Raw genomic sequence first — 12,024 nt, forward strand, 5'->3', positions numbered from 1 at the left:
GTGTACATCGTACAAGGAGGAGGCCACCGTTTTGCTATTAGTGCTTCCTCCGTGACGCTCTTCGTTTTGTGTTTTGTAGTGAGTTGGAGAGTGTGGAAGGAGTTTTGTTTGCTGTGTCAACATGCCTCGCACTTGTTGTATCGAAGGTTGCGACTACTCACAGGATAGCGCTGGTCGCTTCCTCCTACCCTTCCAGCTGGTCTGGAAGGAAATACCTGGTTGCACACTTCGCTGGTCGAAGGCACAGGACACAGCCGGTTTGAAAATTTGCTCGTCTCATTTCAGTGAGAGTGATTGGGATGAGAGTTCAATTGTCCGGGCCCGTTACATGCCCACGGCTAGATCTCGTCCAGTGCTGAAAGAAATGGCAGCACCCACTAGATTCCCTATTGCGTGTGAGCCAATCGCTAAAGTTTCCCGTACAGATGAACCCGACTCTCCGGAGGTAAGTCATAAAATTCACATGTATAACCAGCACAACATCAATTTTGCACTGATCTGTGATCAATTCAGTTCCTGCTTCTATCAACCTCTACACCACAATTTCTGTTGCATACAATGATAATCATAAATTATTGAAAATAATAGGTACCCTTGTAGAGATGTATTGTAGACTTGACTGAGGTCAAGCGGTGTAACGCATCCTGCCGGCCACAGTCAGAAATGACAATGGGCTACATTTATCTTAGAGGAGTAGATAAATTAGCTGTCTTTACTTTGTTTTCGTACAGCTATCAAACTTCGAACCGCAGGCCACATCATCTCCTGTGCGGAAAGATGACTGTGAGGAGATATCATTCAATAGTTCTATTTGGGAGCCAAGTGTGTTGGATGGTGATAGTGAATCCGAGCTTCTGCCTGAAATGGAAGCAGGTTCACAAGAAAGAAAATTCATTGTGTGCGAATCCAGGCTGGATATTCTATTACGGGACTATCAATGCCCGGAATGTGCTGCCTGTATCTCCAGACGCACGAAAAGCACATGTGGTTCAATGCTGACAGTAACCCTCACGTGTTGCAATGGTCACAAGTCTACCTGGGAATCACAAACAAGGGTGAATAAGATGCCATTGGGAAATCTTCTCATTACGACTGCCATACTCTTGTGTGGGGCAACATTTGAACGCTTCAATTGTTTTGCCAAATTCCTGAACCTGCAGTTCATTTCTGCATCGACTTTTTACAGGACCCAACGAAAATACATTTGGCCTGTAATCAACAAGAAATGGCAGAAGCACCAACATGAGGTGATGAATGAACGAGAGGGGCAGCATCTGCATATATCGGGTGATGGCAGATGTGACTCCCCCGGGTTCAGTGCAAAGTATTGCACGTATACTGCAATGTGCCAAGTCACGAGCAAAATTCTTCACTTCGAGGTAGTCCATGTTGCCATGGCTGACGGCAAAAGTACGCAAATGGAAAAGCTAGGCTTGAAGAAGACCTTAGAATTCTTCAAAGCTTCTAAGTGCACAGTCGAAACTTTGGCCACCGACAGGTGCATCAGCATCAAAGCCATGATGGCTAAGGAGTACTCCACGATTAATCACCAATTCGATGTGTGGCATTTCGTGAAGAATGTAATAAAAAAAATCAAGGACAATTCAACAAGAAAATGCAATAAGGTGTTGCTGGAGTGGATTCCATCTATTGCTAATCATCTTTGGTGGTCAATATCTACATGCAAGGGAAATGTGCAAAACCTTCGGGAGAAATGGGATTCCATCCTCTATCATACTTCCAACAGACATACATGGCCTGGCAAAAAGCAATTCCAGAAGTGCGAGCACGACCATCTCTCTGCAGAGGAACAAAAACAAACAAAGTGGCTTCAAGTAGGCTCCAGTCCCCACAAAATTCTTACAGATATTTTCACTGATAAAAAGCTACTGGATGCATTACCGAAGTTGGCCAATTTTTGTCACACTACAAGGCTTGAGGTGTACCATTCACTGCTCACCAAGTACACCCCTAAGCGGCAGCATTTTCCATACCCGGGAATGGTGGCAAGAACCCAGCTGGCTGCCTTGGACCACAACAGCAACTGTGGGAGGAAGCAGGCCATTGATTTGACAGGTAACTTGCGGTACAAAATGGAAAACACCAGAGCAAATGCAAAATGGGTCGCAAAGCCCATTTTGGAGGATAAAAATTACGAGCATTGCTACGATATTATCGAAGACGTCCTTGCCCAGAAAATGGCAACTAGTCCACCAGAGATAGCTCCAGTCCCTGATCTACCTGCAAATATTGCCAAGACCTCAAAGCCTGTAAAACAGGAAGTCATTGACGCCCATGTGTCGAGAATACATAAGGCCATTTGAATGTCTCTTGTACACCACGGTAACGAGTTTCTGGAGCGCTGTAAGTAATATTTGCAATGCACGTAACAACTTTGCAGCATAGTGTGGGCAGGCGTGTATTTACCGCCATATTGCCAGGTGTGCCTTTACCACCATTATGAATCAACCATAATTACAGCTGCAGTGGTGTCTTTGTTCTCTATCAATATCATCTAGTTTCACCATGGTGTCATTCACCTTTTAAAAATCTGACTCAAGTTTCACTTGTACTTACAAATTTAGTATTATTCACTCTCTTCAGCTTGCAAAAAAACGGTGTATTTTCCACTGGCTTCTGGAAATGCCTCGCGAATTTTGCCGACTACACATGCAGGAACGACCCTTCTGACTTTGCGACCAAGTAGACCACAGACAAACCACGTAAATTGTCTGTAGCATGCATATCGATATGACCTACACGCACAGAATAGAAAGCATGACATACATTAGCAGCCTTTCAGCATAAGTATATCCACTCATTGTTGTAGAAAGAGGACGTTTGGACGGACTTGGACCTTCAATATCTCGTTGTACATACGTAGTACATAGTAACATGATGTGCATACTGTGATTGTATACTGTGAGCGACTGAGTGTTTTGATGCTCCAATTTTGTTCACTGCCTTCTGCTGTACGCATGTCCCTGGTCACCTATCGCTTCCCCATAATCAGCAATATCTTTGACTATATTTGATTCAGTCTTGGAAGTAGGCGCACAATTATGCATTGGGTGTGCTGTGCAATTATACTGGCCAGGCACGGAACGATGCAATCATGATTGTGTTGTGGACTAAGCTAAATTGAAACCCACATGTTGCAATAATTATTGGAGTTGAATTTCAGATTCATTGAATGAGAACGATTAGATAATGCACATGGCGTTCAGTTTTATGTTCAAAGTATTCAATATTTACCTGTTTGGGGGAGGATATGGAATGGCTTGGTGAGCCACGTCGTGGAATCCAACCAAAGCAGTGTCCAGTACCGCTTTTGTCAGGCATACAGCGTAGAAATCTGGGTGGTCCACGATGCAGTGTGCTTCCATCTCCACTTCACAACTGCATGATGGGCAATGACCATTTGCCGCTTGTGGACCACCCGAGTCCGAAAGTTTCCCTCGCACATGAGCAAATTCCTGGCAACAGGAACTTTCTTTCGCTGTGGTCATTGGGCAACAATTCCCGCATTTGCACCACTCGGTGTTGCCCATGCGACTCTCAAACGAAAGACGTTCTAATTCTTCATCCGTATCCTCATTTGGTGACTCGTCCTCGCCAGATGATTCGCTTTCTTCCAGAGTTCTTCTCGGCTGGAAGCGATAGGGTTGTATGGTGTCGTCGACGGGTGAATTCATTCTGCTGCTAATCAAATCAAACAATCTAAACTGCGGCCCTTCGTGCTCATAAACTTACTTTACACCCTCACCGAAGATGTCAACATTTGAAATCTGTATGCAGCTACACGTGGCTATCTCTTTTTCTGGCGTTCTGCTTGCGTAGACATCTACGACGTACACATCAGTGCAGCTCTGCCGTCCGAGTTCACAAGACCCAAGCGCACCGTATACGCGTAGATTGTACGGCTCGCGCGGCCAGCACAGCACACGGGCTTGACTTCGTTTTTGACGCTGAAGATACGCGTAGGTCAAGTCCGGCGTGACGTCACTCGGTACTTCGGGACAATTTTGAGCACCTTCAATTCAAGTTTTCACCAACTTCCGATCATCGCAGAGAAAAACGAAGTACACCATCGTGCTCAGGAGCCAAAAGACTACAAGATAAGAGAAAGAAAATTTTTGGTGACAGTTCCCCTTTAAGACAAACTCACAGAATAAATACCATCGGTCCCTTGGTGTTCGTCCTAAAGAGGTTCGACTGGATATCATTCATACTCGCGCCAAAAAGATGTGTAACATTTTATTATTATGGAGTGCCTTGTTTATCTCTCAGTACCTCCAGGGTACCCTGTAAGAAGGCCTTAGGCCTGCGGGATTGCCCTATCAAAAATTTGACAATTAATTTTTGATAATAATGACCTCCAACCTCCAATGGCCTTGCCCCTGTTATCCCCAGGATCAGTGTAGTTGTTGGAACGAGGTACCGGACTCAACAATGTATTTGTTTACATTTTAATACATGTTTATTGTTCCTCCTTTGCTGTGTTGTTTTAGAAAATCGTGGACTAACAGTTTGAAGTCATTGAACTACTTCCAAAAGTTGTATCGACATCAACAGGATTACGATTTCAGTGCAATATGATGCAGGATGACCTTATCACGATAACCCATGATTATTATTATTATTATGAAATGACCCAAAGGCAATATGCCTATCGAAGGGTTCATTTGATTGAAAGAACAGTACTACTACTAGTATGTACAAAGACAAGTAGGGATTGATGAGGAGAGAAATGGGGAAAATCAACTGCAAGGTGGCGGAATCCCGTTGATTGCATAAGCATGGTTAGCTGTAAATAAACAATTATAAACACAGAATCAACAAAAACATCTGCGACACGCACCTGGCTACATTTCACAAGTAAATCTGATCGAGGGTGGGGAAATCTGAAATATCTGGAAGGCAAGACAATTTTGTGACGGTCATGAAATGCTGCAACAGCAACATGCACAGAATGACCTGCGTATAAAAAAAAGTATCACCACCACTAACCACATGTTTCCCCAGCAGAATTATAATGCTACAATAGTGCCATTTTCTGCAAGAAAAGGCTTGCACATCAATGCGTATAATACGGTATTGATATGATATGAAGGCCATCATTTACATAAGGGCATTCCATTGATTGGTGACAGAAAAAACAAAAGAAATTATAGCAATAAAAACTGCTTTATGGCAGCTTTCTAAAAAAAGTTATTGTGTTCTAGTCCTGGGTCCGGCATAGGCTATAGAAAATTTATAAAATTGCTTCTAAGTAAGAAATTAACGAAATGTGATTGCCGAAAATTAAAATTTCACACAAAACCTCACAATAATCACACACAGGATGAAAAGCTAGAAGACCTTTTCCCTTCGTGATCCTCTTTCCCATGCATGCGTGTTGGTGCAGTACAAGTACAGTGTCAGTTTAAACAAGTGTTGAAAGCAGTATTTAATAATAATAATATCTTTATTAGGATGACCCAGAGGCTTGTCGCCTATTTGATTGTCAAGTGTTGTGATTATTGTGAGGTTTTGTGTGAAATTTTAATTTTCGGCAATCACATTTCGTTAATTTCTTACTTTTTAGACGGAGTCCAATCCAGTTTGGAAGCAATTTTAGAAGCAATTTTATAAATTTTCTATAGCCTATGCCGGACCCAGGACTAGAACACAATAACTTTTTTTAGAAAGCTGCCATAAAGCAGTTTTTATTGCTATAATCATGTTTGCATTATGTACCATGCATGATGTACGCGCTATCCAGCCATGTGGCGTACGCGTGAACAGATTGCTTGACGTGAAAGGTAGCGCGACGTACTCACGGGTGTTTCGCAGTGGCCACTCGTCAAGATGGCGGCAAATCCGAGAGTACAAAAATTTCGACTCTGCCTATGTGCGCGGCGGATGCGAATCTCGCACGTGCATGCAAAATCTAGCCTTCTGCAGAGCTGGGTAGAGCAAGTGTGTAGCCAGTGCAGGAACGATGACCTTTTCCGAGAGAGAATGTGGCTCTTTTCATCCCAACATTTTACTCGCCACGCTCTCCCCCCCAGCTTATTGATACGAGTATGTGCTACCGAGTAGAAGTCTCCATCCTCAGAGAAGGCCTGGCAGAATCGCAAGGTTGAAATACTTGCTCACTTGGTTTTTTGGTCCTTTGAGGTGTTGATGTGATTGTTGTGTACAACTCGAAGTGACAAACTTGAGACCCCCGCGCCACAAAAAACTAAGGCGCGCCACAAAGTTTCGTTTGGCTGTTCAATGAAAGGACGTATGGAAGCAGGGATAAAAACTATCGTGGCTGCCGGCAAAACTCTTAGTAATGTAATAAACGGGGGTGTGACTTTGGTAATTCCAAGGAGAATGTACGCACGGCCATTCCACAACGAAGACGAACTACGAGCTCAAAAACACGCCGATTTTCAAACAAACGACGCAGGAAAGAAGACATGGCCGCAGTGTTCCCGTGTGGCCTTCAAAACACCTAATTTTACTTCGATAGCGGCTGGTTCAGGGCAAATTCAGGCCCAATTCGACAGCGTCGTACCGCTCAGATTCGCCCAAAACACGAGGAAATGTACGGTAAATACAAAATTAATGGGTACGCATTTTGCGTACGGGGACGACTGGCCAGAGTTCATGAAGGAGCCGTACTCCGTGACGATGGCATGGCTTCGCTGCAAGCTAAGCTTTGCATTAGTCCGAGCTAGCGTGATGTGCCTTCGTGGGGCAAGATCATCCGCACACCGTGTCACCAGGGACCCCGCGTCTGTAGTGGTAGCCGAGGCACGTGTTTCCTTGCAGGACTGTTGAACTAAAGTCAGACATGTAGAGGGGACGGTTTCAAATAGGACACCGGTTGCAAACCGGAACGGACTCAATATTCACATTCTCTCTTGGTATTTTGATTAGAAAACATATGTCACAGTGAGACTACGATGTGTTATACTCCGAGCCAAAATTTCATGGCTCTGCGATGACCAGAAGCGCCATATCAAGCAGGTGAGTTTTTGACGTGTTGCTTCGCACTGCGACTTGAGTTTTACGACTTTCGAAAAATCAACTTCTTGTCGCAGGTAAACAGCGGCTCGCCTCTCGCCAATAAAGCACCGCATACCAATCAAAACTAATGGAAGCACACACAAGGCTTATTGTTACTCTGTACTGGCCGTCGTGGAGCGATAGCAATTACCTAATTTCAGACCCAGAGTGAATTTGACGGGCACTCTAAAACGTGTCCGGTTTGGAGCCACCTCTGATTTGAACTTTTTTGAAGCGAAAAATTGGGCAACTTGGAGGCAATGGGTCAACACAAAGGAGTGGCTCAGTTCGATTGACTCCGGCCCCAGAGCAAACTTCAACATGCCAGTTTCCTTCCACAAACATATTTCGAGTGAAAAATCAACGCTGATGATCGGTTTGGGTCTATACAAATTGGGCTGTCAAAACGTCCCGGTATCGAGCCGTCTCCTCTACATTTTTGTCTAGAGGTCTAGTCATGTACTTGTCATGATTCTTTTCTATTTTTATTCTTTTTACCAGGCGTGGGCCATCCCCTGGATTATCAAAATGGGTGCCTTATTATTTTCTTTTTTTCTTTTTCTTTTTCTGTTTATTCTTTTTACCAGGCGTGGGCCATCCCCTGGACTATCAAAATGGGTGCCTTATTATTTTTCTGAGTGCAATAAAGAGTTGTGACTGGCCAGAGTTCATGCACTGCAAACACCCGTGTACTACAAAGTAGTCGTACGCGCTCGAGCTCGCGGACGTGTCTGACACGTGAAGCGAAAAGGTTTTTTGGGGGGGTAGTCGGCAAAAATTAAAGGGGAAGTTAAAGGGGGAGGCAGGCACAGTGGGTTGGTCAAAGACCATGATTGAGATACGAGAGGTACCTGGTTCAAGTCCTGCCTGGGAGCGGTTTTTCCAGCCGTGCTGCTACCCACAGTCAACTGGGAACTTGTGGCCAGGCACAAGGGGTACATGGATGCAGCTAATGGGGTCGCTTTCGGCACTTGTGCCAGTGGTTGTGAGACTTACCCACTCACCCCCACCGTTAGGCGCTGCATCTGCCGCTAGGGTTTATCGGGTGTTAGCGGCCGTCGTGAGTTCCCTTCGGGAACGGATACGATAATTTACTTCTTTTTTTTTTAAAGGGGAAGTTAAGGCAAAAATTAAAATTTCACCAGTTAAGGTGGCGATCTACCTTCGCGGATAGTCCACCGTAAAATACAAACATCTCAGCCAATTCTCTTTGGAATTAGGTCAAATTTTCTGGAGACATTCATTATGTACCAAAGGACAAGGAGCAGCACAAATAGAGGACAGACTCCGCTCATGTCCATTGTTATCGCCGAATCGCGATAATTGGCCGCACCCGCACCTCTTAACCGCAAAATTGAAATATGCATCCATCAAGTAGAAAATAACCAATTGCTACAGTGTTCCTAACATATATTTCTAGGTACTGAATATCAAGAAACAGTTGCAAAGTCCTTTAGATCACAATGTCACAACAAAGCGTTTTGACGCGCGCATCCGCAAAAAAAGTCATGATCGGGTCCACAACCAATGTGAGAACAAGCAATGATAAATGGCTAAACGAAGACATTCACGAACTAGCTGATGCATCACAGAGCTCAGAAATGTATAGGTTTAGGGGTATAGCACCTACCACTTTGCCGCAATCGTGGTAGAAAAATGCGGGATAGGCTAAAAAGTTACCAAAAACACACAAAAAAGGTCTATCCAATTCCAGCCTACCTGCCTACAAATCTTCACATCAGAAGCCATCTGGCTCGTAGGTGACCTCATTTTGGTCTCCTTGATGATTAGTAATGCTCTTCTTCAGTCTTCTTTACTTCTTCCTTGACTTCTTTGTCACTTCCCACAAGTTCCCAGCTCTTCCTGGTTGTATCACAATGGTGTTACTTAGTGCGGTGCCGAGCAGAAACGCGATGCTATCTGGTTTCAGTGTTCAGCTAGAGTCTTCTTTTCTTCTCTAAGGGCTTGTTCAATCAGGATCATTGCAGGCAAAATCAAGTCGGAAACCCAGCCTTCACTGGTGGCCTCTCTCCATGCGTATGGCAATATAGGTGCTGATGAATGAGGCATATCCAGGGTGCAGCCATGCCGTTTCCGTCACACATCACGGCGATCGCATGCGGTTGCAGCACTGCCACTTTGGTAAATTGCCTCAGATCCAGCGTAGCAGATCACATGTCTGCTTCTGAACTCATCTCGGAGAACATGACCACAGATTGAATAGGATCGCGTTGCCGCCACAGGTCTTAGTATATATGGGCAGTAGAATATTGAAAACTATGCAAAGCGTCACTGGCGGTGATGAATTCGGCGCATACTAAATGCAGGCCTGTGGACTTCCAATTTGAAATTGAATTTCTCAGAACTGAATGGACTTCTCTTCTCACCACACACAATCGTCAATGAAATCCCAAGGCAAATATCTGGGTTTGCCTGCTCGCTTAGTAGATCTACGATGGGATGTGGACTGGTACAGCTGACAGCATACTGATTTGACCAGAAATAGCAGAAATCACTCAATATTTCACAGACTAACTCCAGTAGGCTATATTTTGCACTCACTGCCTGACGCCGAAAGAGAGAGAAAAACTAATCACCACAATGGCTAGAACTGTTGTTGACATCGTCATCGTCAGAGTAGTCAGAGTTGGAGATGAAGTTGAAATACGTCTTCGCTTGGCAATTTTTTTGCCAATAAATTTGAACAGCGTCGTCAACGTCAGGGATATTTTCAGCGGATAGATGGATATCGAGAGCTTCTGGCAGTAATATAGGCTGCTTCGGGCATCCAAGACGACGGACAGTACTCATTCCACCCGATCTTGGTGACAGGCGACGACGTGAGACGTCTCCAATAGACTTTCCAAACACAATTGTTTGAATTCTTCACAAATTATCGAATTATTGATTTGCGCATGCGCACTGTGTCCATGATGACGTAATATGTGCGTATTGGTATGGCATGAGTCAGCAGTGGTATTTCTGACGAGCACAGAAAATTTGAACAAAATCCACAAGGATTTACCGTGAAAAGACTGATTTCTACGTTTTCCCCCAAAAAGTTGCAATTGTGCGTGTCAAAGATATGTTACATTCGGTCTTTGCAAGCTCATAGCAGCCATATGGATAAAGCAATCTCACTCAAATTTTCAGAGATGATGTCTGGGATCTATACGAGCAATTTGACACCGAATTGGACGAAATTAGAGCAAGTTGAAAATTTCACAAAATTTTGACCCCTGAAGGTAGATCGCCACCTTAAGTAGTTGTAGTCTTCGGGGTGCTGAGTCGAATGGTCGTGGTCCGAGGAAGCTGAGACGCTCCCTTCCTACTTGAATCCCAATCGAACTCGCGTACTTCCACCGAAACTGGGTGACTGCGCCCTACGAGATGGGGATTTGTATGCAAAATGTCACTAAAAGCGCCATTTCGTTCTTATAAAAGCACGGATGACCGCGATTGGCCCATATGTTGTAGTCTTTTGGACGAGTTGAACCTTGGTGTGAAAGTTGTCACCTGCTGGCGTGGTGACCAGGTGATTTGGGCACCCAGGACCAGGCGACAACTTTCACACCAAGGTTCAACTCGAGTTCAACTCGAGTGACAGGACTGCACCCAAAAAAGGTCAAACAGGCTAGTAAGTTGTACCCTGCAGGCACGGTGACCAGGTGACTGGTGTACGCAGGAGCACGTGACCGCTTGTTCAACCATGTTCGATTGGGAATAAAGGAGGAACGCTGCATCGCAGCCTTTTCGGACCAAAACCAGTCGACTCAGCGTCCAAAAGACTACAACATATGGGCCAATCGCGGTCATCCGTGCTTTTATAAGAACGAAATGGCGCTTTTAGTGACATTTTGCATACAAATCCCCATCTAGTAGGGCGCAGTCACCCAGTTTCGGTGGAAGTGCGCGAGTTCGATTGGGATTCAAGTAGGAAGGGAGCGTCTCAGCTTCCTCGGACCAAGACCATTCGACTCAGCACCCCGAAGACTACAACTGGTGAAAATTTGAAATCACGCGCGCCATTCTGCTCTGTTCCTGTGGCAACGACGTCGATCCATAATCACGTCTCGCTAAAGCTATAATAAAGGCTAGCCAAGTATGCAAAACACGTATCGCGCACCCCGATCGACGTGATCAAGTACGTCAACGACTCAAAAGGCCTACGTTGTAACGTGGTGCTAAAGGTCCCTAACTGGCCTAAGACCATGAAGACAAGGACGTGAAGAGGCGTTCTTGTACCACAAGAAAAAATACCTTTCCCGGCGTAGGAGCTTGACGGAGCCCTGACATGATTGTATTCTCCTCCACTGGCCATTGCCTGAATGGAGGGAGTTTGAGCAGTGAAAATATCCGATCAGTATCACAGTCATAATCTACAGGCAACGGGATTAGGAGGATTGAGGAAATATTATTATGTCACGGGCCGCAGCTACCGGCGGGGAGGAGAAGGTCTTCAATGCCGAAGATAGGAGGGTTCGAGTCCTGAATCCTAGGAAGACTGCCGCCGGGGGTCACACAGTTCACGCCTCCATTTTCCAAGTACGTTCAGCGTGCGTAGCTTGCAACGTGGGAGCGACCGCCACGTGCTTCATGGTCGAACAGCTCAACAAAGGCGCTCATCCCTGCTACTATTTCACGACTGCCGCACAAGTTATTTTTTGCAGCGATTGTGGAGAGTATCGTTGGGTTCAGATTGTGTACGAATGGGATCCCAAGGATTCCATACCCAGTAGCACGTTCCTGCCGGATGAAACCTTTGTCGAGGAAAACAATGACCGAGGATGGCTGCGGGTGCCCGAAGACTACATAATGAACTGCAGAGAAGGCAAGGGAGAGTGGGATCGCTATCCGTATGATTATGGTATTATTGCTCTGCGCAAGGACAACTTGGAACAGAGACTAAAGAATGAGCTTGACAAGCTGAGCGGTGAAAATGCAATGGTGCGCGTCCCAATGGCCCAACAGCCGCGTATGGAG

The 12,024-nt window shown here is 45.2% G+C and overlaps 2 protein-coding genes across 2 annotated transcripts in view; one reads left to right on the forward strand and one right to left on the reverse strand.

Annotated features, from left to right (window-relative positions):
* Nucleotides 1-1,664: 1,664 nt before the first annotated feature.
* On the reverse strand, nt 1,665-3,832 carry LOC135810207 (uncharacterized). Its single transcript, XM_065323678.1, has 3 exons — nt 3,256-3,832; nt 2,578-2,756; nt 1,665-1,800 (listed from the first exon to the last, which is right to left on the reverse strand). The coding sequence occupies exons 1-2, from the start codon at nt 3,693-3,695 to the stop codon at nt 2,588-2,590; spliced, it is 609 nt and encodes a 202-aa protein (XP_065179750.1). The 5' UTR covers nt 3,696-3,832; the 3' UTR covers nt 1,665-1,800; nt 2,578-2,587.
* A 7,434-nt stretch (nt 3,833-11,266) lies between these two features.
* The window catches only part of LOC135810209 (uncharacterized), a 31,364-nt gene continuing 30,606 nt past the window's right edge, over nt 11,267-12,024 (forward strand). The window contains exon 1 of the mRNA XM_065323679.1: nt 11,267-12,024. This exon is cut by the window's right edge and continues 508 nt beyond it. Coding sequence (XP_065179751.1) covers nt 11,461-12,024 — 564 coding nt within the window. The 5' untranslated portion in view covers nt 11,267-11,460.

Source organism: Sycon ciliatum, chromosome 2, assembly GCF_964019385.1.
Source record: "Sycon ciliatum chromosome 2, ocSycCili1.1, whole genome shotgun sequence".
NCBI lineage: Eukaryota > Metazoa > Porifera > Calcarea > Leucosolenida > Sycettidae > Sycon > Sycon ciliatum.

Bases quoted from the DNA above. Each gene is read 5' to 3' on its own strand.
- LOC135810207 (XM_065323678.1), bottom strand. From the start codon at position 3,695: ATGAATTCACCCGTCGACGACACCATACAACCCTATCGCTTCCAGCCG. The intron at 2,757-3,255 runs GTAAATATTGAA...CTGTGCGTGTAG, and splicing joins CCATATCCTCCCCCAAACAG to GTCATATCGATATGCATGCT.